This window comes from Camelus ferus, chromosome 4, assembly GCF_009834535.1.
Source record: "Camelus ferus isolate YT-003-E chromosome 4, BCGSAC_Cfer_1.0, whole genome shotgun sequence".
NCBI lineage: Eukaryota > Metazoa > Chordata > Mammalia > Artiodactyla > Camelidae > Camelus > Camelus ferus.
Window position 1 is genome coordinate 56,269,152 of NC_045699.1, and position 27,001 is coordinate 56,296,152.

The 27,001-nt window shown below is 37.1% G+C and overlaps 1 protein-coding gene across 3 annotated transcripts in view; it reads left to right on the top strand.

Annotated features, from left to right (window-relative positions):
- The window catches only part of KIAA1958 (KIAA1958 ortholog), a 120,592-nt gene extending 93,833 nt beyond the window's left edge, over positions 1-26,759 (top strand). For 2 of the 3 annotated variants that reach the window (XM_032478207.1, XM_032478206.1), the window contains 2 exons: positions 7,593-7,765; positions 16,824-26,759. In XM_032478207.1, the coding sequence (XP_032334098.1) occupies positions 7,593-7,765; positions 16,824-17,630 (980 nt within the window). In that variant the 3' untranslated portion in view covers positions 17,631-26,759. Of the gene's footprint in view, positions 1-7,592; positions 7,766-16,823 lie in introns of those variants that run through there. The other variant, XM_032478205.1, reaches the window with a different exon arrangement.
- Positions 26,760-27,001: the final 242 nt, after the last annotated feature.

Here is a 27,001-nt window from a genome sequence, read left to right on the forward strand (position 1 = left end):
TGTTTTCCGTATTTGTTGGTACAGCCTAAAACTTAACGGAAATAAAAAAACAATCCAATAAAGTCAACTAATGAGCATTAGTGATGTCTCTATAATGAAAGCATGTTTTAGTCACGGTATTTTGACTGTATTTGGATATGACCAGCCTTCCTTCATTTAATAAATGGTTTTCTGCAAAGCCAGATGATTTCTGTAGCTAAAACAAACAGTTTAAAAGACAAGTTAACCATGTTTTTTGGGGGAAAAAATTGTCCTGATCACTGCATTAGCCCCAGGATATAGTCAGTGCATATTGAGCAAAGCATTCCTTGTTAAGCGTTTCTAACCACTGAGGAGGGGAAAGAATATTAGAATTCAAGCTGAGGAATATTTAGCGTACAAGTCAGAAGATGTTTTCTTTTTTAAAAAGCTGTATTTATTTTTAATTTATGTATTCATAATACTCTTTCCTAAGAAGATTTTAAGTGACTAATAGTGGCTAGTATGTATAAAATATTTAACGTTGGTGATATATCATCTGGAAAGATAATGTTTAAAAAAATATATTGAATTTGGTGGCATTTTCAGACCAAACTATTGTTTTTAAAAAAGCGTTTTCTTTATTAAAATTTATGTTTTTAAATGTTAAGGCAATAAATATTCATTATGAATATTTGGCAAATACTAATAAATATAATAAAAAAAGGAATCCTACTACCCATAAGTAACAACTTTTAATATTTTCATATTTTATTTTGGATTTTTTATTCATAAATGTACTTCAAAACTTGTAAACTATATTTACTATTTTTTACATTTGTAAAAGATACTTAGCCTTTAAAAGTGTGATTATTATTTGGCTACATTAATTTTCATTGCACAGTAGTACCAAAATCTATTTTACAGTGCTTTATTGGATTGGGTTTGTTTCCAGTTTTTCACTTTTATAAATTTGCCTTGAGCATACATTTTTGTGTACATACATACCTCTGATTAAATCCTTAGGATAAATTTCTAAAAGAGAATTCCTAGGTCAGATAAAAAGAACATTTAATTTATTTTTCCTCCATCTACATTTCCAAAGTCCTAGTGATTTTTATAATTTGCAAGAATAATATATTAATATTGTAAAACCTAAAAATCCCACAGAAGTAATTATTAACAAGTGTAATGTGTATTTTTCCAAAATTTTTTCTATACTTGCACAAGTTCCCCCATCCCTTAGACATTCTTTAGATATGGACCTTTTTGTATTTTTGCCAGTCTAATAAATGAAGTACATCTTGTTTTGATGATAATGTCTGATTACTGTTAATGCTTTTTGCTGTTTGTATGTTTATGAATAATTGCCTGTCATATTCTGGGTCTGTTTTCTAGTGAGTTATCTTTTCCACTTTATTTGGAGAAACTTTTCGTATGAACTCTGTCACTTTATGTGCTATAACTATTTTCTCCAGGTCTGTTTATTGTTATACTCAGGTTCAACTGCACTTGGGTCAGGACCCCTAACTCCTTCCGTGTTCAACGGCCAACTGCATTTGCTCCTTAGATATTAAAAGTACTTCCTGGTGAATCCGTCTGAACCTGAAGGTTTTCTTTGTATGTGTGATATTTTAAATTATTGATTAAATTTCTTTAATGGGTGTAAGACTATATAAATTTTGTATTTCTTGTTTGGTTTTGGTAAGTTGTGGCTTTTCTAGACATTTGTCCATTTTATCTAAAATTTCAGGTTTATTGGCATCAAGCTGTTCATGTTACCTTTTTACTGTCCTTAATGTCTGTAGGATCTGTAGTGTTAACTCCCTTTTCATTGCTGGTGTAATAATTTGTGCCTCCTCTCTTCTTTTTTTCTTCATAGTTTATTAATTTTGTTAGTCTTTCAAATCCATCTCTTGATGTTACTTTTTTATTGTAAGTGTGTTTCCTATTTCATTGATTTCTGTTCTTATGTGTGCTGCTTCCTTCTTTTTATTTTTTGGGGTATACTTGTTCTTTTTATAATTTCACGGTGTAGTTGATATTCAACCTTTCTTCTGAATTTAATGCTATCATTTTCTCTATAGACACTGAAGTAACTGCATGCCACAATGTTGACATGTGGGTATTCTCATTAGTACTCAGTTTGAAATATTTTCTTATTCCCATTGATTTTTTCTTCCACCAAGGGTTTATTTATTTTTTATTCCACTGAGAAGTATACTATTGTGTAATTATCAAAAGTTATCTTTTTGTAATTGATTTCTATTTTAATTCTACTGATATTCTGAATGACTTAATCCTTTGAAATGTTGAGACTTGCTTTGTGGCCTAGCATTTTTATTTTGGTAAAAGTGGCTTGTGAAATATTGCCATTTACTACAAAATTGATGGATCTAGAGAGTACTATGCTAAGTGAAATAAGTCAGAAAAAGACAAATACAGTATAATTTCACTTATATGTGGAATCTAAAAAACAAAGCAAACAAAAGAAAACAAAAACAGTCTTATAGATACAGAAAACAAGTGGGTAGTTTCCAGAGGGGAGGATGTCGGTGGGTGGAGTGAAATAGGTGAGGGAGATTAAGAGGTACAAACCTCCAGCTGTAAAATAAAGAAGCCACAGGGATGTAATATACAGCATAAGAAGTATGGTCAACATTATAATAATTACTTTGTGTGGAGACAGATGATTATTAGACTTATTGTAGTGATCATTTCATAATATATGCAAATGTCAAATCACTGTGTAGTACACTTGAAACTAACATCATATTGTATGTCAACTGTATTTCAGTTTTTTAAAAAAGTACCATGTACCTTTGTAAAGAATGTATTCTGCGGTTGTTAAGTTTGTTCTTTGTATATCAGTTAGGTCCAGTTTGGTATTTGCAGTGTTCAAATCTATGTAATTTTTTGTCTGCTTGTTCTGTCAGTTACGGAAAAAGATGTATTAAAACCTTAGTTGTAGATTTGCCTGTTTCTTTTTAAAATTCTTTTAATTTTTGCTTTTTATATTTTGAGGCTATGTTATTAGGTCCATACAAATCTAGGATTGTTGTATTTTTCTGTTGAATTTTAAAACATCCCTCTGTATTTCCAGTAATGAATGCTTCTTGCCTTAAAATCTGTCTTGTCTAATATTGTATAGCTATACCAGCTTTCCTTTCTTTATTGGACAAATGGCATACCTTTTTTTCATCCTTTTCCTTTCAATTTTTACACTCTATTTATTGCTATGTGTAAGGAACATATATAGCTGAGTTTTGTTTCTTTATCCAGACTGACAACATTTTTTAATTGAGGTATAGTTGATATACAATATTTACATTAGTTTCAGGTGTACAATACAGTGATCCAACATTTGTATACATTGCAAAATGATCACCACAATCATCTGTCTTCATACCAAGTTAATACATTATTGACTACATTCCCTGTGCTATAATTTACATCCCCAGGACTTATTTACTTTATAACAGAAATTTTGTACTTCTTGATTCTCTTCATGCATTTCATGCACCACCCCCACCTCCCTCCCTTCTGGCAACCACCAGTCTATTCTGTATCTGTGAGCCTACATTTTGTTTTGTTTTGTTTGTTTGTTTTGCTTTTTAAATTCCACATATAAGTGAGATTGTACAGTATTTATTTTTCTTAGACTTTTTTCACTTAGCATAATACTCAAGGTCCATCCATGTTGTCACAAATGGCAATATTTCTCTTTTTTATGGCTTAGTATTATATACACACACACACACACACACACACACACACACCATCTTTATCCATTCATCCATCGATGGACACTTACGTTGTTTCCATATCTTGGCTATTGTAAATAACGCTGCACTGAACATAGGGGTATATATCTTTTCAAATTAGTCATTTTGTTTTCTTTGAGTAGATACCCACCAGTAGAATTGCTAGATCATACTGTAGATGTATTTTTAATTTTTTGAGGAACCTCCAGACTCTTCCGTAGTGGCTGTACCAACTTGCATTCTCACCAACATTGCACAATGGTTCCCTTTCCTCCACATCCTCGCCAACACTTGTTATTTCTTGTCTTTTTGACAGTCACCATTCTAACAGGCATAATGTGATGTCTCATTGTGGTTTTGATTTACATTAGTGATATTGAGCATCTTTTCATGTGCCTGTTGGCCATCTGTATGTCTTCTTTGGAAAAATGTCTATTCAGATCCTCTGCCCATTTTTTAATTAGATTGGTTGGTTTTTTGTCATTGAGTTGTATAAGTTCTTCATTTTGGATGTTAACCCATTATTAGATATATAATTTGCAAATATTTTCTCCTATTCAGTAGGTTGCCTTGACAGATTTATCTTTGGAATGTTAATTCTATAATAACTGATACATTTAGGTTTAAATCTATCATTTTACATTTTTCTTTGTCCCATCTATGCTTTGTGCCTTGTTTTTGATTAAGCAAGTCTTTCTATTCCATTTTCTCCTATCAATTTATGTTATACATTCTTTTATTATTCTTTTAGTGGTTACCATGGAGTTTAAAAAAGGCATCATTGCATTGTTAAAGTTTAAACTAGAATTTTCATCATTTTCTGGATAACACAAGGGCTTTTCAACACTAGCTTCAGTTACATAACTCTTTTGTGCTAATGTAATGAACGTTAGTTTTACGTATATTTAAAACCCCACAAGACATCATTAGTATTGTTTTAAACAGCTATATGTTCATTTAGATTCACCTACAGATTCACTCTTTCCAGTATTCTTTGTTTTTTCTATATTAACATGCTTCCATCCTGGATCATTTCCTTTGCCCAAGGTAATTTCCATTCCCTAATAAAGAAAAACTCTATTATCACTTAATATTTGACTGCTGATAACAAACACATTCATTATTTTGTATGACTACCTCTGTACTTTATGTTTATTTTTGAAGGCTGCTTTGCTTAGTATAAATTTCTGAGTTGTAGTAATTTTCTTTCAGCACAATAATATCATCTGTCTTCTGTCTTCCATCAATTCGGTTGAAAAAAATCAGTCTATTGTTGCTCTGTTGAAGATAATGTGTCCTTTTCCTCCAGTTTCTTTTAATAATTTTCTTCTTGTCTTTGGTTTTCAGTATTCCCACCAGGATGTGCCTAGGTTTCATTTTTCCTTTATTTATTTTTGCTTAGTTCATAAAGCTTCTTGAATCTGTAGATTGATGTATTTTATTTTAGAAAATTCTTGTCCAGTATCCTTTAAATATTGCTTCTCCCCCATTCTCTCTTCTCTTTTTGAGGTTCTACTTAAAAATATTAGACCTTATAACTGTGTTTCATATATCTGTTATGCTCTTTTCTGTGTTTTTTGTATTCTTGTCTCTTTCTGCTTCAATTTGTATACTTTCTATTGACTTTTTTCATTTCACAGATCTTCCCTGTGATGTTATGCATATTACATTTGCTTGTTACCCTAGCTATTGAATTCTTAATTCATTATTGTATTTTAATAATTTAAAATTATTTGAAACAATCTCAGACTCAAAAAAAATTGCAAGTGCATTGCAGAGAATATTTTTTAAACCATTTTGAAATTAAGTTGCAACCTCATACAACATCACCTCCAAATGATCTTATATGATTTTCCTACAAACAAGGAGAAAAAAAAACTATAGTGAAACTATAGTGATTGTTTAAATAAAGCAGACTTAGTTCTCACTGAAGGTTAATCTGAGTAAATTTGGGGGTGGGGGCAGGATATTTTTCAGAGGCACAAGTTGTATTCCTTACTAAGTACTTGATCCCTCGAGTACCTGACTCCTTTGCTGTAGTGGCCAGGGCCCATAGAGTCAGCAGGACCCAGGTGCAAACCTTGGCTCTCGCACTTGCCAGCTCCATGACTTGCAACAGCACAGTGCTTGGTACAGAGAGAGTACCTTGGCAAATATTGGATGAGTGATGTATAAAGTTACTAAATGTATGAGGTTCAGTTTGCTTACCTGTAAAAGAGGTATAACAGTAGGTTTGCTTAGAGATTACAGATAATTTATAGAACGCTCAGCATATATAATAAGCATTCAATTAGTGCCAGATGCAATAATAGTAAATTTTATACTAGAATCCTCTCATTCATATCAAGCAAGTCCCAGAAATAATACGACTTATCTCAGTTTAGGAGGTTAGTGAGAGATATTTGCCTACATGACTCTGTTGCTTTAGAAAGCATTTCTAGCATTGTTTATTTCTCTCTTGCTATAAGGATTTATTAAAGCAGATTGTGTTCAGCAGTTCGAAGTAGACAAAGGGTGAAGACACAGTCTTAAGGAGCATACAAACCAATGGAGAGGTCTTCTGGGTGCAATTAGATCATTAGTTCTAAGGAATAATAAATGTGGGACACATACTGAAAGAGAGAATAAAAGAGCTGGGTTAGTGTGGGGAAGGATCATGTAGATGTGAGTTTGCAATGGAATTAGAACTGGAATTGAAAAAAAAAAGTATTTGGCACAAAGACCACAGGAGATTTTCCGGTTAAGTACAGGGCAAGTGTGGTATGGGTGCCCTGGGTACAGGCAGATGCTGGGGAACAGCAGGAGGCTGGGGGTTTAGTGTTTCCCAGTGGGAGCAGAGACAGGTGAAATCAGGTAGATGAAACCAATCTGCAGATCACCTTGGTAATTGTGTTAGCTTTCCACTTTGCTGTTTCTCAGCCTTTTTGTGCCTTGTTTGAATACTGAAACATTCCAGAGAGGGTCAGAACCATTAGATCAAGTACAGGTTGGCATTGTTTTTATTTTGAGGTGGTTTACCTTGATTTTATTTCCTATCCAAAGACAACAGTTTGAATAGTTAAAGCCTGGTTTTAGTAGATCACAGAGTATGAAGAAAGGCCAGCTAATGGTTGTGGACTTGGTTATCTCTTTGGCAACCAGTACTTAAGGTGGACACATTGAAGAAGGGCAGTCTTCGTCTGAAGTAATTTGGCAGTTGCAATTTAAAATCTGTTTGCTCTCCTCTGAAACAACGTGAGCCTCTCTGGAGAATCCCCTCGTTTTGCCCTGATATAATCTCACTTGACCTCTCATTCTGACTCTCAGCTAGCTGATAGGTTGGGGAGTAAGGGTTGAAATCTCTCTCTCTTTATTAACCTGTGGAAAGAATTAAAGAAATATGCTAATACCATTTAATTCAAAGCTGCCTAGGATGACACACAAGACACTTGAGACTATATATTACAGGGAAATAACAGCTCTTCGTGTGCTAAGGGTAAAGAGAAAGGATGTATAACTTGTCTTCCTTTTTTTCTATCTTTTTGTTTTTGTTTTTGATAGAAATGTTACTTTTTTTCCAGTGAATATTTTAGATAGAACATTCTTTTTTTGCATTTTTTTTTCCTTATGTTATTGGAATGCCTGCATTAGGACATCACTTGGTATATATGGGAAAATTGTTGGGATTAAATGTAAGGTTACTGCATTGATTTCAAGCTAGAAATATTGTTCCCTACTGTATTTATTCTAATATGTGTATACATGATAGAAATTTCATTTTCTTAAAGTGTCTGTTAGGAGTTTCCTGTTATTTAACATGATCCAAAGATGTAATTCTCTAAAAAAGGAATGGCAAGTTATTTTAATGCCTTTTATTGTTTTTGTTTCTAGCCTATTCTACTAAGCTCAACAAATTTCCTGTGTTTAATATGAATGATGACTTGAATGATCTGTGTACCAGTGCAGTAAGCCCAAATACTACTAAAGCCACTAGGTATGCCCTGAATGTGTGGCGATATTGGTGCATGACCAATGGGCTCAAAGATCACACAGACATCACCAAGGTAAGAAACTCTTAAGTTTACTTTTTCTTCCAGCCAACTTCACTGAGCTTCCGTGTGCCAGGCAATGTGCTAAGCACTGTGGGGAACACAGAACAGGTGCTTTCTGCCTGAGAAAACTTTGAAGGACCAAAAAATAAAAAGAAAGAAAGAAAGAAAGAAAGAATATCTGCAGTACAAGACAGAATTTGATAAGTGTTCTATAAATTTACAGATCAGAAATGCCAAAAAATTCAAATGGATAAATTAATTTCAGTTTGGTGAGACTAGCGAAGGAATTGATTTTAAAACCTTATTTTGAGGCAGAATTTCAACAAAATTGGTTGAAACCAAGAGTCTTCTAGGCTGAGTCACTATAAGAAAGAGTAAAATTTAGAGTAGACTCATTTGCCTGCAGCAGAAGCTTCATATATGAGAACAGTGGACTAGATCTTGATAACCCTTCAATGCCAAGCTAAACTCTTGTGAACATTGTGAAACCATTGAAGTTTCATTTTGTCTTGTTTTTGTTTGTAAGGAGAGACTTTATTTGAAGGATTATTGCAGGGGCCACAGAGAAGGGACTATCATAATAGGGAGAACACTCTGACGGTAAGATCTGCAAGTATCTTAAGGTTTGGAGGAAAGGGAAACACTGAGCTTTTTTGAACAGGAAGGAACATAAGAAAAGTGGTATTTTAGAGAAATTAACTGGAGGTAATGAGCAAAAATTTATTTACTCTTCTTGGTCCTTAATTTCCCCAGTTGTAAAGTGAGCCCTTAAAATTTCTTGCAACTTGAAATGTTGGAGGTTTGTGAACAGAAGAAAAAATTCTTGGACAGGTAGAGACAGAACAGAAAAATACTGTATTTAGACTTGGATATATTGAGTCTCCATCATAGAGATGTCTACCAGATAGATATGTTGGATAAGCATTTGGGAATGTGGGATTTCAAACATAGGGGAAATGTTAAAGCTGGAAGTATAGATTTAAACTTATTGCAAATAAAAGTCATAATGGTCACCAAGGGCAGGTGACATCTCCAAGTTTGGGTGATGTGTCTAGGGCACTAACAGAAGATGAAATAGGTTTCTACTTCTGGCAACATGGTGCACTAGATGCCGTGAGGGGCCTATCTACTGTATGTACAGAAAGAAAGGGAGCCATCCACAGGGCCAAAAATGACCGCTGAAACTGGAGCAATGTGAGCAGTAAGCACGTATGAAAGACAGGGCTCTCCCTGAGGACTTATGTTGATAATATCATTAGGGAAGGGAAGAGACAAGGGAGCTAAACTGAAGAATCCTTGATTGAGGAGAGTACCCTGAAAGGATCTAAAGAAGTTCTAGGTCAGTAGCATACCCTGGCTCCTTGCAGAGTCATGTGCTAATAATCTTTGAAGGGAAACATCCAAAATGTAGGTACCCAGGTTTTTCACAGACTAAGATCAATGAAATATGTGCTCATTAAAAAAAAAAAAATTAACAAACCACTTAAGGAAATAAATCGCCATGAATGAGGCTGAATAGAAACAACAAGGAATAGATTTAGACACCAGGGACTTTAGGTAGTAGATTATAGACTAAGTATGTATGAAACATTCATTGAAAGAATGAGAAGAATAAAAATGAACAAGCAACAGCACACTAATCAAAATGACCCAGCAGATTTGAGAATAAATAGAAATTTCCATTTGTGACCATGAGAAAAAGGAGGGCCCAAGAATTACCCTCCTGCTGTAACAACTAGAAAACTGGGCACAATATATGAAACCACTCTTCTACAGAACAGGCAGCACAGGACTTGATCCCTAAGATGAGTGCTACCATCTCTCAGGTGTTCTACCTGGAGGCAGTTTCTCAACTGCAGTGAAGGGTAGGGAACCTAAACTGAGCCTGGCAATCTTGCTGAGTTGAGGGGAGACAGAAATCAGAGCTCAGGGAGGCTGAGGACATGAGAATACTAGAAAGAACTTAACACCATTCATTGAAAAGGTATGACAAATCCAGAATTTAATAATGTAAAATTTACAATATCCAGCATCCAATCAAATATTACTATATATAGGAAGAAGTGGGAACACACAAACCATACCTAGGAGAAAAATCAGTCAAGTCTTTCATTTCTAGACAATTTGGAGGGCCAGGTTTACCCTCCTGCTGGAAACAACCAAAATACAGACAAATGATATAAATAATGTTTTGCAAGGTACTGTATAACACACAAAGAAGGACAGTGATCTTTGAGAGATGGGAAGCACAGTGAGCCTTACACATGCCCAGCTCACTGCCTTGAGAGAGTCCACTGGGCTGTAGTGCAGCAGGGGAGCATGCAGGCAGAGCCCAGGAGGCTTGCTGAGTTGAGGAAATGGAGCTGAGTCTAGAGAGACCCAGGTGGCTAGAATTGTCATAGCAGAATATTTGAAAGTAAAGAGCTACACAGAAAGAGCCTGAGAGCACCGAAGATAGTCCCCCTGAAATATTCAGCTGAGTACTGCTCAACATCTGCATGTAAGGAAACTATCTGAGGCTGCTCCCCACGCCCCTGCCCCCAAAAAACCTGAAAAAATTAGAGGTAATAGTACCTGGCACTCACACAGAACTGGAAGTAGTACCTCTTCCCACCAGTCAGACTGGAAAAACCTCAGGATTCATAGGGTAGAGTATTCAGAAAGGTCTTGCATCAGGTGTGGAGAACAATTAGCCATAGACTGAGCTTTGCTCTAATCCCACCCAACAAACCTTAAAAGCAAGACCCAGGTACATGAAAAGGTACTGGATATCACTAGTCATCAGGGAAATGCAAATTAAAACCAATGAGCTATCACCTCACACCTGTCAGAATGGCTGTTATCAAAAGATAAGAGATAACAAGTGTTGGTGAGGATGAGCAGAAAGGGGAACCCTTATGTACTGTTGGTAGGACTGAAAATTGGTGCATCCACTATGGAAAAAGTATGGAGGTTCCTCAAAAAATTAAAAATAGAAATACTGTACAATATCCTTTATGTAAAAGAAATGAAAGCACTAAGTTGAAAAGATATACATACCCCTTTGATCACTGCAGCACTATTTACAATATCTGAGACATAGAAACAACCTAAGTGTCCATAGATGGATGAACAGATAAAGAATGCATAGTACACACACACACACGAATATTATTCAGCCATAAAAAAGGACAGTTTGCCATTTACAACAACATGGATGGATCTAGAGGGTATCATGCTTAGTGAAATACGTCAGACAGAGAAAGACAAATATCATACAAAGTCACTTATATGTAGAATCTAAAAAAAAAATCGTAAAAAACCTTATAGATACAGAGAACAGGTTCATGGTTGCTTGAGGTTGGGGGTGAGGGGTGTTGAAATGGGCGAAGGTGGTCAAAGGCCTGGGGGTGTAATGTATAGCTTAGTGACTATAGTTAATAATACTGTACTGTATATTTGAAAGCTGCTAAGAGAGTAAATCTTAAAAGTTATTATAAGACAAGAAGTTTTTTAATTGTGTGTGGTGATGGATGTTGACTAGACTTACTGTGGTGATCATTTTGCAATATATACAGATATCAAATCATTATGTCACAAACCTGTTAACTAATGTAATAGTATATGTTAATCATATCTCAGTTTTTTAAAAAAGCACAAGACCCAAAGGATCAAACAGTTTTCAAGTAACTGCACTATGTCCAGAAGAAACCTTAAGATTATTTAGGAGTATAAGAATATCCAGAACCCAAGAATAAAACTTGCAATGTCTGGCAACTAAACAAAAATTATCACACAAGCAAAGAAGCAAGAAAGTGTATCACTTAAAGAACAAATCAATCAAAACCAACCCAGAACTGACACAGGTTTTAGAATTAGCAGACAAGGACATTAAACAGTTATTACGAAGAAGATAAGCATGGGAAAAGATGCTCAGCTTCATTAGACATCAGGGAAATGCAAATCAAAACCACCTGAGATTCTACTTTACATTCGGTAGAAAGACTAGAATAATAATTAAAAAAAAAAAAACAGACAATAACAAGTGTTGATGAAGATGTGGAGAAACTAAAACCCTCATACACTCTGGTGGGAATGTAAAGTGATGCAGCTGCTTTGGAAAGTCTAGCCATTCCCCAAAAGTTAAACATAGAGTTACTCTATCACCCAGCAATTCCACCTCTAGGTCAAACCTCAAGTTTAGTTTTTCCCAAAGAGGAAAGAAGAAGTCAAATCAGACCTCAAAATGTCATCTAAATAAGCAGAGTGTACACTGCCAGTCTTACACTCTGATCACTCTGTGTGATCTACTATTTGTTCCCCTTAGTATTTTTTTTCTTCACAAGCGTGACCTAATCCTCCCTGATGCATCTCCCTCAAGGTTTCTGTCTCATTGATTTATATATTTCTTAGCCTCATTCAAAAAATGGAGCATCTTGGAGTTCAATACCTATCTTTCTCAATAAAGAAAAATTTGGTAACTACAAAAATGAAGTCATTTTTATTGTCAGCAATGGTTACTTCAAGATTCAGTTTGTTTTCCTAATAGAGTACTTGTAGTTCACAAACATTTTCTCCACTTTCTTCATCCCCTAAACAAGATTATCACAAAGGGGAGTTTGAGGCATTCTCCAAAAGTAATTCTTGGTTTTACTTGTCTTACAACTCTTTCAAGTTTCAAAGATTACTAAGTAGATCCAGAACTTTGGGATTTGCCAAGCAAAATTAGTCTTTTTCTTATACTTTCTTTCCCATCTGGAGTCATCGACCCCATATGTAAAGTCTTACTTATCTTTGATCATTTTCACATCACAGAAGCCAAGCTTGTAATCCCTGGTGAATTTAACGTGGTAAATTTATTCACAGTGGCTCATGAAGGAAAAATAGTTTCTTGTAATGTCTTCATAACAAATTGAAGACCCTCCCTGGAAGAATAATCACCAACTAAAATTCAGTCTGAGAAAACTAAGATGGCAGCCAACATGGGCCAGAATGAACAGTTTCTTTTGTGCAAACAGTATAAATTTTGTGCTTAACATTTCTCCAGGGATTGCTTTGCTGTGATTTTTTTCTTTGAAACTTGTGCTATAAATCAAGAGAAATGTTCTGCACCCTAAGACAGCTTGGTTCTCCTAACTCCAAGGTTAATTCATTGCTTTAATCCACGTTTATCAGGTCATTGAATATCAAAAATACATTTGAAGCCTTCTGGTTGGGTCTTCAACATGAAGACCCAGTCATGTATGAGATGTAGTTCTTGCCTTCAGGAAGCTTTCAGTCCACTTTGAGAGACAGATAAAAGGCTGTGCAATATGGAGAGGGCCATAATAAAATTTAAATTAAGTGCTGTGGGATCCCACGTGAGAGAGTGATTTGCTTAGGGAAGGTGAGAAGCCTCTGTGTAGACAGCAGAATTGGAGCTCGATCTGAAATAATGAATAGAGGTTTTCCAAATAGGTAAGATCAGAAGAAAAAACATTCCAGGTAGAGGAAGTAGCATATGCAAAGACTTGGAAGCATGGAAGAGACTTGTGGTTTCTATGGATGACACAAATTTCAGTGAGGCTGGAAAGCAGAGTATAAAGAGAACAGAGTTAGCATAGAGAAATAGGGTGTATCAGTTACCTGTTGCTGCATAACAAATCATCCAAAAACCTAGTGGCTTAATACAACATTCATTTTATTTGCTCATGATTATATGGATTTTTCTTAGCTGAGTGGTTCTTCTACCGGTCTCACTTGGGATACTCATGCGAGTGTGGTCATCTGTATATTAGATGGGAGGCAGCTAGTCTCTGAGTCACATGTTCCTGAGGTCTAACTGGCCTTCTTACATGGCAACATCATGTACTATGATGACGGAAGCAGAACCTGTAAGAACCTATAGTGTGAAAGCAGAATCCCTTGAAGCCTAGGTTTGGAATTCACATATTGTTATTTCTACTCCATCCTATTGGCCAAATTAATCCATGGCCAGTACAGATTCCAAGGGTGGGAATATAGATTCTACTTCTTGAGGGGCGGAGCAGAGGGATATAGGAATAAGGGAAAGATTGTTGTGGTTGTCTTTGCCAAGGGGGAGGCAGATTGTGAAGACTTGCATACAAGATAAACAGTTTGGAATTTGTCCTAAGTACAACAGGAAGCTATCAGAAGTTAGCTGTTTTGTTTTGTTTTGTTTTGTTTTGTTTTGTTTTGTTTTGTTTTTAAATACTAAGGGAATACGATTTTCTGCTCAGCACCACTTATTTAGGAACCATTCCTCTCCTACAATCCCCATGGTTACTGCAGAAGCCATTATGTTAATACAGTGGCCCACTTTTGGGTCAGTTGTTTGGATCAGGAGTGGACCAGTCAAAATCCTTCCTTTATATATTTTTTTCTACTGAAAATGACAGTTGGACTCTTGCCGATACCTGAAGCTGTAAGATATAATCCTAGGGGAGTGCTAGGTGCCTATGTTTTAAGCTACACAAAGAAAGCTGCTCTGTATAGAGAAGCAGAGATGAGAGTCCTGGTGGCCTTGAACTCTGCTAATTCTGACATCCCCCTTTGCTTTGCTCAAGTTTGGTCCATCTCCTGTAGCCATAACTAATACAAAGAGATCTGCAAGTAGGGAGTTGCAATTCACAACATAAAAATCTGAAGCCAGCTGAGTTTGGGTGTTACTGGGGTGTTATTGAGAAGTTATTTTAACTGGTCTTTTACTGGTATGTACGAAAGCTATTGTTTTTTATATTTTATTATGCAGTTACTCTACTCTTCCTGATGGCTTTTCAGCTGAATCTCTTGGACTTACACCAACAATCTGATTATCAGAAAACAATTATATTTTGTCATTTTCTTTTCCTGTGTACACATATACATACGTGTGTATGTGTGTATAATTTATTTTTCTTGTCTTACTTGGTTGGCCAGAATCTCCAGAGCAGTATTATATAATAGCAATAATATTCAGCATTCTCATCCTATTCCTGACTTCATAAAAAAGATTCTAATGTTTTCATCTTGGGTATAATTTTTATAGTTCATGTCTGTAAATTACTCTTCATCACAGTAAGAGGATTTTTTTTCTTCCAATCTAAGTTAAATTTGAATGTTTTAAAATTTAAGATAGATATCACATTCTTTCAAATAATTTTTTAGTAATTATCAAGTGCACTTTATTTCTCCTTAATATATGAATAAGTCAGTTATATTAAAGTATTTTATTAAGATTGAATCTCCTTACACTCTGCAATAATCCTTACTGGTCTTAGGTGTACATTGCTTTCCTGCCGTCCTGAATTTGATGTGCTAATATAGGCAGCCCTTGTTTTGCTGGTACCATGTTAACTGCTACTTGTGCATATCAGAGCCATGTCCTCACTTGCATTGTTCTAATGTGTACACATTTTGTTTAACATGGTGCTGTGCAAACCGAAAATTACCGGTATTCTACTTAGGGACACTTACATTTATATTGATATACTTTGTTTTTCGGTATAATATCTGTAGAATGCTTCTTTTTTCCTATGCTCCCAAACTGTTTAAATACAAAAGAAAAACTGAAATGACTCCATAAAGCCATCTCCTTATGAGTGATACACATCTTTGACAATCATTTCATTCTCTTTTCTTGTTTGGGGCTATTCAGATCTCTTACTTCTTACTGAACCAACCTTGATAATTTATATTTTGCTAGGAAATTGTTCAGGTTATTTAGATTTTCTGATTAATATGCATAAAGTTTATGATATTCTTTCATATTCTCTGTTCATTTTCTATGGTTGTAGTCTTTCTCATTCCTAATATTGCTTATATGTATATTTCCTTTCCTCTTCTTTCTTTCTCTCTGTCAGATATACAAGGAGTTTGTCAACTTTGTAGGTCTTTTCAAAGATTACGTATTTTCATTTTTTATCTATCCCAATTTATATATTTTCCAGTTCATTCATTCACATTTTATTTTTGATTCACTCTACTATTTTTGAATTTGGTTTACTTTTTCTGGCCTTTTGGGTTGAATAATTTTTGCTTGTTTTCAATAAAGCTTTCTATCAAAGTCATTCAAGACTATGATATTATTGGAGTGTATTTAGCAACTTCTCCCACATTTTGATGTGTAATATTTTTAATCTCTAGTTCAGTTTTTATTTTCTCTTTGACCCAAGGGCGATTAGAAGAATGAATGTTACCTGTACAGTTTCTACTTTTAAAACATTTTTTATTGAGACTTTCTTTTGTCCTAGAATGTGTATTCAGCCTAATCTGACTATAAGCAAGGTCTGATTTTATCTCCATAGCTGCCTTTTGCAATAAAGCTTTCTTACCAGCCATACTTTCTTCTTCTCCTAACATAGCCAAATAAGGAGAGCTCTCTTAATTGTCAGTATTTCAGTAAGTTGTTCATATCTTTTCATATGGACAACCTGTGGATCATTAAGCCAGAGATATTTCAAGACCTATTCAGATAAATTCAAGTGAAAAATCAAGGAGCATAAACTTGCTGTGGAAAATGGATATGTCAATTGTCTTTCCCTTCCAGCACCATGTTTCATGCCAGCAGTGCCAAACAGTACATGCAGAGAGCAAGGAAATAAATGTTGGAATGATTCAGAGTTTGATAAGTTTAGTTCAGGAATTCTTCAGAGAGGATGGTTGAATTTTTTTGAAAGGGAGAGAAGGAAATGATTTGCTAGAAAAGAGAAGAAAGGGCTTTCTAAAGAGGAATAGTGAAAGTTATAAAGACCAGTAATAAAATAATATATATATATATATATATATATATATATATATATATATGCTGTGTGTGTATTCATTACTATTTACAAACCCTTTCATATTCACTACTTTATTTAAGCATTACAGTAATTCTTTGAGAAGATATGATCATTATGTCTCATTTTGTTGCTTGAAACACTGAGGTTTAAAAAGACTAAGTGGAGCCAAGTGTGGAACCTAGATCTTCTGGCTTGGTACCATGCTAAGGAGCCAGCCCTCTAGAGGGCTGTCCACTGTACAGCCCATAGTGAGGATCAGGAGAAGGAAGGAGGGGTCTGGCTACTTGAGTGTCCTCAAATGTGTAACCTCAGTGTTTGTCTCATTTGAGATCCCGGCAGTGAAGTTGAACGAGCTGCTTGAGAACTTTTATGTCACCGTTAAGAAGAGTGACGGCTCAGACTTCCTGGCCACATCGCTCCACGCCATCCGCAGAGGCCTGGACCGTATCCTGAAGAATGCAGGTGTGGGCTTTTCCATCACCAGCAGCACCTTCAGCTCTTCCACCAAGAAACTTAAGGAGAAGCTGTGGGTGCTGAGTAAGGCAGGGATGTCAGGGGCCCGTTCTCGCAATATCGTCTACTTCTCCCTTTCAGACGAGGAGGAGATGTGGCAGGCAGGGTGTCTGGGGGATGACAGTCCTATCACTCTGCTGTCCACTGTGGTTAAGTACAACAGCCAGTACCTGAATATGCGGACGCTGCAGGAGCATGCAGATTTGATGTATGGTGACATCGAGCTGCTCAAAGACCCACAAAACCAGCCCTATTTTGCCCGGACAGACAATGTCAAGAGGGAGAGTCGGAGTGGCTCCACCAGAGTGTGTCATGGGAAGATCTACCACGAGCACTCCAGGGGACACAAACAGTGCCCGTACTGCCTCCTCTACAAGTACATGTACATCCACCGGCCACCCACCCAAATGGAGGCCAAGTCCCCTTTCTACCTTACAGCCAGGAAGGAGGCCACGGACATGGGCAGCGTGTGGTATGAGGAGCAGAGGATGGGACTGCGGTCCCTTCGGGGGATTGTCCCCAACTTAGCCAAGAAGGTCAAGCTGGACAACTGTGAGAACTTCACCTTCGTCTCATTTACTCAGGTGTCCAGGAGGCTTGGCTCCCACAGCTGCTGCCAGTGAGTCTTCCCTGGGTCCCGGCCGCTGCCCTGCTCACCCTCACAGGAGGAGCTCCCTCCACAGCCAAGGCCCAAGCTCAGAGGTGGCGGGGATGACCGTGACTTCATGGTCAGGCTGGCCCCTGTCAGTGTGACCTGCTATTCCTTTGACTTTGGGTTTGTTTTTTAACTGAAAGTAGAGGAGTCTGAATATTTAGGATGTTCTATCCAAATGTGTGTCACCTTTGCTAAATTATAGAATCTAATACAATGTATACATTGCTACATACACAAGAGTGAAGTTCATTTTATCTAGTGCCTTTTTAGCACAGATTTTCTCAAAAAAAAAAAAAAAGGAAAAAAAAAACTGTTTAAAGTAGTCATTAAAAAAAAAATCCCAGTAGCCTAGTAGCTTTAGAATGTTATGAAGACTATAAACGCTTTGTGGAATTACACTTACAGTAAGAAACTAGGATGAGAGAGGCAGACATGTTAATTGTTTCCAGGAGAAAAATTGCACTTGGCACTCCTCTTTCTGTTTTGTTGATGGATAACTTGGTCCTGCAAATCAGGCAGCCTTGCCTGATGGAAGGTCCTGGAGCTACACTCAGTCATGCTGGTAGGAAGGCGGGGGCTGCTCCGACGGCTCTCAGCACTGGGAGGAACTTAATCTCTGCATCAGTGGAGACAGTTTTATGAAAAAAGATTAATGCACCAAACAGTGTTTGTGAGAAAAGGTTTCCAGTGAACTGGATGGCTTGTACCATGGGGGAATTTCCAGTAGTGAAAGAAAGCGGCTTGGAAAAGCAGCCTGTGATCAAAATGTAAAAACCTCCCGAAGCAGAAGTGCCTACGTTTTCTTTCTCAGTGTCACGTGAAAGCTGTTTTCATTTGAACATTTTTTAGAATTTTTTAAATCTGTTCTTTGTGTCATACAGTTATTCCATCAGTATATAACACTGGATCTGTAAAACAACTGAAGGTAATTTTCAGGCTTCACCAGGAAAATTCAACAAAACAAGATGCAAAGCAAACATCTCAAAATGTATTTATTAAAGAGTTTTGAAATGTTTATGTCAAAGTACGACTTTTTCAGCCACAAGAGATATCATCACTTTAGGTTGGCACCAATGCTTGGGACACAGTGATGTGGGCAACCTACCAGGTAAGCAAACCCAGCATTAAGGACATGGTTGTAAAAACTCAGAGTATGGTGATAGGTTCTTAATGCAGTTTAGAAATCATTTCACGCAGGTGAGAGTCAGCCTGACCCCATGTTATTGACACATTAACAGAATCTTCTATTAACTACTCTCAATGATAAGTGAAAAAAGGAGCCCAAAGAATGCTAATTAATAATAATAATTTCTAGGGATCTTTATTTTGTATTTGAGGAAAGACTGTTACAACTTTGTACCATTTTGTTCCTGTGTATGCCTTCTAATCCACAATTAAAATCCCAATAGACATTCATTTTGCCAGAGTCCTAAAATCAGTTCTATTTCTTTCTCAAAGCATTGTTTTTGTATTCATTTGAAGTAATTGTTTTTAAAAATTATCCACTAGTCATTGAAATATGTAATACTTCCTTTACCAGAGAAGACTCAACCAATGCTGCCTTAAGGTTTAATGTTGTTCCCTTTTTAGTTACTGCACATTTATAATTGTTTTCTAGTTAATCTTTCTTGAATATAGATTAACTTTGTTGTTTCTCCATCTGTATATAAGTAACAGGTAATGTTCAATAATCAATGTTATGACTTGATACTGCATACTGTTCTGTTATGGTTTCCTATAGTGATTTTAGGGTTTTGATTAAAAAGAGACACAAAACACTGGATACAGTTCCCTTTTGATTGCTGAACACCCAAAGGAGATTGTGTTTGTCGAAAGCAAATGGTCATTTTTCTGGTCATTTCTGCACTTAAACAGAAATAGAACCTGTGTGAACTGCTGGCCAGTGCCTGCAGCCTAGTTACTACAGCCTCCATTTTTATTTTAAATAGGTTCAAGAAGAAATTGCTGTTAGGTATGACTGGGATCTTTTCAGATTTTAACATTTCCAGAAGTAGCAATAACTGATCCAGAGGCTGTAAGCTTTCTGTTGATAGTGGCTTTTCATCAGCTGAATACCCATCTTTGCCTCAGACTTGTCGCTTATTACCTGTTTGATATACTTTCAGTCCTCAGAGTTCTGAAGTGAATGATGATAATTTAAAGTCAGGAGGTAGAATCTCCAGTGATACCTGATGGAAGGAGAGAATTGTATCTCAGCCTCCTAAATGCCGTTCGTTACACGCCTCCTTGGGGAATGGGAGTGAGAAAGAAAACACATTTATCAAGTGCTGCTCTCTGCCATCCATTGTCCTAGGTACTGTGTCTGTTACGTATTTGTGTGTAGGTGTGTGTGTGGGTGTAGATGCACGCACACACACTCTAAGTGCACATGTGGTAACACCTAGTAAACCTGCTAACATGGCAAAGCTCCTGTCCCTCCACATGGCCATGTCCGTGCTCGGAGGATCTGATGGAGACCAGGGTAGCTCATCCTGGTTGGCCATCAGCTGAGGCTCTCCACCACACCCTACGAAGACACCAGGATGTTCTTCTCTGGGCCTAAGCCAGGAGAAAGGAGAACCCCAAGAGGAGAAAGAGGGAGGTTAAGAGTGTTTTTTCCACTTACCTTTAGTTTTTTTTATTTTCTTGTTTTTAACTTGAAAGTGGGAATGAATATCAGGAATTTGCAAGTTGGGCTCTGAGTCAGGAGTGGTGGTGCTGCGGGGGTTACGGGAGGACCTGGGGAGTCCTTTGGGCGAGCTCCTGCCCACAGCATCCTCTGCATCTGCTCTGAGGGGAGCCCTGCTTGCTTGGTACCTCCTCCCCAGAAAGTAGCAGGTCTCCCTTGGAAGTTTATTCCTGCAGAGATGATAGGGGTGTCAGCTTGAAGGGTGCGAGTCAGTGAAATGTAAAGGGTTTAGCGCAGCACTAGGCACATAGTAATTATGCAATAAATCTTAGCTATTTCAGTTATAACCTTCGGTTAAAGTAATACTATTATTCAACGAATTTGCGTTACACCACCTATTTCTTCCATTATGGAGATTCTCCTTGAAAACTGTTAACTTGAAGAGGAAACCAAACCTGATAATCTGGTCACATTTATACCCATAAATTCTACCTCCAGCATATCCAAGCCCTGATACCTCAGATATATGCAAAAACAATGAAAGGAGAGGGAAGCCCTAAGAGGCTTTCTGAGAAAGCTTCTCCATTGTTTAGAGTGTTTGCAAAGGGGAGTATTATGGGAAAACCTTACCAAAGTTGTGAAAGAAATGGTCTCCTTGGTCATATGCCATTTCCCAGCCTTCCTTGGATTATACGCTGTAGTGATCTGCCCTGACTGATAAATGGTGTTCGTAGAAGTGTGGAATTCTGTTAGTTTGATTTTTTGTTTTAATTCAACCTTACTAAAAGCGTCAAGTGCCATACCCCGCCTCTCAGCGTGTTCGTACACAGCTGTTGGGAGAATCTGGACAAAATCATCCACCTGTGGAAGTGGAAGCCTCTGGCTATAGAAGCAGGGTTACCAGACTGGGAACATCTTCGCTACTCACTTGGCAAATGCTTGTCTCACTTTCCTCAGCTCTAAAGTGAGATCATTGGAACGGATGTCTCCAAAGTGAACAGTGTTACATTTCTGCAAGTCCTCAAGGCCATATAATCAGGAAGTGGCAAAACTGGGAGGCAGAATTCCTAATTCCTCAAGATCATGTACTGAACCTCCCAAATTAGCATTTCTTGCTATGTTGGAATGCTTTCTTTAGGAATAACAGTTTTCTTGAATTTTCAAGTTTCATGACTCCTTAAATTATTTTGCTATCTCTATAGACAGAAGAATGTTGATTGTTTTTCTCCAATTAGGTTAACAATGACCACATTGTTACCACTTAAAGTAAACAGAATGTTTAAATATTACACTTATCAGACGTGCATCACTTTGTTACTTTTATTGAAATCTGGATTGCTAACGGTTTTTGATCTAGTAACCAAGTTACCTTTAGGCATCAAGAAATGCTCACAATGAAGACCTCAGAGAAGAGTTATCTCATTTTCTCTAATGAGCTCCAAATCTTTGTTGTGTTTCCCATATAAATTATCACCTTAGCAAAGACATGAGTGGAGGGAGAGATTGGTGACTTAAGGCCAAACTCCCTTTCTGAGAAAAGAGGAGACCATTTGGGGTGAAAAACTAGCTTATCTCTGGAAAGTCCAAGGTGTTCTGTATCCATGTATCCTGACATCACAGGATTTCCCAGACTCCTTTGAGGAAGGCTATACATCCTTCTGGCAAAGTTCGCCTATTATTATTGTGATTTTTGAGTACTTATGGATCTTTACAGCCCAGGAAATCCCATGTTGAATTGTTGATCAGAATCAGATTTTCATGCTCAATTATAGTGCTTTATTATTTATCTGATGCAGCCCATATGGAATTTAGGTATTTTAGGAAATATTTATTAAGACTGAAAAAAGTCACTGAATTATACGTAGATGCACGTTGCTTCCATTACTATTAATAGGAATTAGATAGAACCCTCTCCGTCACTGAGATGAGAATGGGCTCCTAAACATTTTATGGTCAGTATGACTGATTTGGTTAATTTACATTTAACTTTCACGAAGATTCAGATTTGACTAACACTAACTGTGGTAAGTGCTTTCTCACAGCTGCCTCATAGTCTCATTTAATTCTCACAACAGCTTTGCAATGTGGGTCTAATTATTCCTGTTTTACTTATGGAGAAACCAAGGCTAAGAGACGTTAAATAAATTTCCCCAAGTCTCACAGAGCTAATAAGTTGGAGGACTTAAGTTTGAACCCAGGTCTTCTGATTCCAAATCCAGGCCTCAGTGCATTAGACTAAATTGCCTTCTTCAGGCCCACAGAGATCCATTGATCACAGAGTTTTTTAAAAATTAAACACAGTTTCTATTTGTTTGGGAAATATTTTATTTTTCATGCTGTACTGTGTCACACCTTATATGCACTGTCTTATTAATTCAATATATTGATATAATTCAGTAGTTCCTGGAAAGCCTGATGGTTTTCTATGAATGAATATAACATTTTCTGCCTACTGAGAACCTTCTATGTTTAGCCAATAAATAACTTGTATTATCTGTTGTCTACGTAAAAGGGCAGATGGCCATGCCAGTCTGTTCTAATAAAAGTCAAGTCGTTTACAAACGGCACCTGTTTCGACATTATTATCATTCCTTAAAACGTAAAGGACTCCTAACCTGTGTCACGATCACACGCTCAGGGTTTTTACTTTCACTTTTTAATTTTGGTGTCAGACGATTTTTATAATCTTTAGACTAATGCACCCTCATAGCAAAATATACTTATTTAGTCATTTGCTTTCTATTCTTTCCTTCATCAGGGCATGTTTTTCTGTCTTGGGACTTAAAAAATAGGAGGTTATAGGAAACTCTGAAATAACCTAGGCAAATTCCCCTGTTTCACCAATAAGAAAACTGAAGCCTAGAGGTACTAAAGGGCCCATCCAAGGTCAGCAAGACCTTGTAGATTCAGGACTACAAAATTAGTCCAGAATCTTTCCTCCATACCATAGCAGGAAGATTTGGATTTTTACAAATTAATTAATGGAGCTGCATCTGGCAGAACAACATCTGGCTAGCAGAAACCCCAGGCGAGCTCCTGCCCTTTCAGAAAAGCATTCGTAAAACCCAGAAGGCCAAGTCTGAACTCTAGAATCTAGAAGGAATCGATATAGTGGTTGAGGTATTTGGAGGTGGACCGGGGCAAAACCTTTCACATTGTAGCTCACTCTTTTCTCTGGCTTCACAGTCATGGAACAGTTTCTGTGAAATAAAAAATCAGAAAGATACTTAATACTTGTTCTCCTTAACCATGTCTGTCTCCTTCCTCAGCACTCTGGAGCCAGAGAAATCACTGGCCGATCCTTTCCCTTAACTAGATGCCACACCATGAAGTGAACAGGTTCTCTGTCCCACCCACCTCTTCCATCCAGTCTGACTCCAAATCCTAGGGCTCCAGTGTGAGCAGAAAGCAGAGAGGATCTATTGGAGGCTTAGTGCATTCTAAGAAAAACATCCTTTAGGAGAGGGCAGGGATGATAAATAACCAGGTAGCAGAACATGCAAATATTGTGAGTTTTTTCGTGTGTGGTTTTGGTTCAGAGATTCAGAAAACCAGGCAATGGGAAGGGAAAGGAAGCTACTTACAGAAAAGTATTAAACTAGAAATTGGACTTGGAAATATGCACGTCTCCTTGCCATCAACCTGTGCATCCAAAACAGATTCGACAAACACTCCAGTGGACAGATAGCACAGCCAAAGGCCAATACTGGGTTTGAGAAGAAAGGACCACGTTTTAAGGATGAGTACAGAGAAAACAAAATGGGGCATTTAATAAAGTATGACTGAACCAGGGAAAACAAACAGCTTCCAGGACACTTGCAAATGAAAGTGGTCTACTGCAAGAAACAAGAAAATTTGAGAGTTCTCTTTGTCCTAACTGAAGGAACAGAAGAATTGCTTCTATGCAACAACAGTAAGTTACCTTAAAATGAGAGCAGGTTAGGAGAAAAAAGACAATAGAATAAGATGAAAAAGAAGGTAGGCTTTCAAGGGAGTTGAAAACACAATAGCAGATTAAAATCCACATTGGAAACAAGAAAGAACAATACTGATGCTTAAGAAAAACCCAATGTGAAGGACCAACTTGGGACTTTCTTCCTAATGTTCTTTCAAAAGAAACAAGGTGAAAATAATGGGGAAAGACGATGGATTCAGAAAACAGAACATTAGCTAACATTACAGACATCTGCTTTCCTGATGAAAAGACTATATTGAGAAAAGGATTATTAGATTATAAAAATGAAATCTTTCCTGAACAGAATGAAAATCTGTGTATTAGATTGAAAGATCTCACTGCCTTCCAGGCAAAAAAAGAAAAGGAAAAGTGAAAGAGACCTGCACGGAATCACTTCCGGGCAGAATGTTAAACTACCAAGATAGAGGCTGAAAACTCCCGCCAGCATCCAGTCAGACCTCAACCAGTTTCCTATCAGAAAACAAAAGAGCATTCTGGCTCCAGACTTCTACGCTACAGCACCAAATGCCAGGAGACAATAGGGAATTCTGAGGAGAAGAGCTGTGGTTTTCGGATTTGATACACGTTTTATATGTAAAGAGACAGAAAATGTATTTAGTTATGACAAGCCTTCAGGAAATAAATCATCTATATACTATTCTTATAAATTATACTGCAACCTACAAAGCTGGGTTGATTTTTTTTTTTTTTTTTTTTTTTTTTTTTTTTTTTTGCTTAATATCATAAATGCCCAAAGTCCTCGCTTAAGTAAATGCGGAGTCACGACAGGAACTACCACTCAGCAATGCAAACAAAACAGAGAAGGGAGAGAAAACATTCTCAGGCCAAACCTAGAAATTAGGCCAAAGCAGAACATGAAACCGTAAGCAGGGCGCAGTCTAGGCAAGGGTGCGGGCTTGGCGGAGGACGGACTGAGGTGGTCACTGTGCGTTTGCGGGTATGTGACTTCTGGCCATATTATCTCTTTAAAATCATACCTGTCTTTCTTCTAGTGCAAAATGATGTGATACCCCAGAGTCCCTTGAAATGATTGATTATTGGTTATATGAGAAAATGTACCTAAAAACAATTGCCATCTCACAGTGTTGTATTTCTTCATTTTTATTACTAAAGCAATGCATGATGACTGTAGTAAAAACAGTCCAGATACCTTTTTCACAAGTAAAATTTGAATTCCTCTGTTTTCCCTACTACCTAAAACATTCTATCCTGAAAGGGTCCTATGCTTCAAAGTGAGAAAAGGTAGGGGGTCCCCACGTTTGTTTTGGGGTCTGATGGCCCAGACTAGAGTTTGTCGAGCCATCCCACGTGCTTCTCCACCCTCCCCAAACTCAGAATTGACAACAGGTGCAAAATTAGAAAATTACAGAAGATACATCAGTGCTTTAACAAGAGATCAGGAGGAATGAAACTTGTTTAGGCTAAACATGCAAGAAAAATTCAGTTTCAACAGCAGGAAGCTGGCTGGGAGCAGTGAGGTGCTTTCCTTAGCTGTACTTGAAGTTTGGTGGAACTGTGTTTAAATTCAGATACTAAGGGACTAAAAGCAGTAAAAACAAACAAACAAAACAAAAAAGCACTGATTTAATTACTTCTGGAGTCTACAGTGTCGGTGTTGGAATTAAAGCTGGGTTGTTTTGTTTGGGTTTTCATTTGCTTGCACTGGACAGACTTGAAAACACACAGGAATGTTGCGTGTCCTTGGCCTTGCCCAGTTCCTTCCTGGGAGTGTAAAGGTTTTATCTGGACCCCAAGTGGTCTTGGCAATTTAAGCTGGAAATTAAATTTTCAACAACACCAACACGTTTGCTTTAAATTTAGCAATAGAATAGTGAATGAGTTGCTTCGTTCTCCCTTCTCAAGCACAGCAAACCTCTTCCAGATGGAGGCAGTCCCTTCTGGATAAGTTCCAAGGATAACTTTTCCCAGGGTCTTCTCTTGCGTGGCTGTGACTAACAAGAGTCTGTTCGCTTTAACTACTTGGAGAAGAAACACAGTGCTTTCATTTAAAATTTTAATATTTTCTGTGTGGCTATATGTTCCAAGTGATAAAACTGTGTCCTGATGTTTTCACCGTTCCGGATTTTTTCTTTTTTTTTTTTTTTGTAGAGGAGGATATCCACAATTTCCTAACACTGGAAACATCATTCTGAATGATATAGGAAATGGTCAGTAACTTGAATTATTTTATTGTACCATTTTCAACTTTTTCTTTCTTCTCCCAGTGATGCCTGCACGTGTACACACATGCATGTGCACATGGGATCACACGAGTGGGAAAGCACATACAGCCTCTCTTTTCTGTCATAGGGTGTCAATTTCTTGTTCATCTGGGCCAGCCCTCTGGTTGATAGTCTGGTAGAGCCTTAACAGTTTGCAAGTTTGGGGGTTATTTTTTAAAGTTGTTGTTATCATTGTTTGGTTTGGTTTATGTACATGCAGCTTGACTGTTTAACCCAGATTTTCGAAAATAAAGAAAATGTTAATGTATATTTTATGTCTGTTTTATTAAAATAACTTAATTATTTTAACTTCATCAGTGGTATATATGGTTTCTGAATGTTTTTTATTTTAGTATCACATTCCTGGAACTAATGTTTTCCTTTCTACTTTGCAAAACGTTAGGACATTTTGAGCAGTTCTGTACCTGTATTCTATGCTTCTGAGCTAGTGCTCTGGGTGGAATAGTTCTGACTGACCCGTCCTCTCGTTCTCTGACTTGGATTCCCTCAGT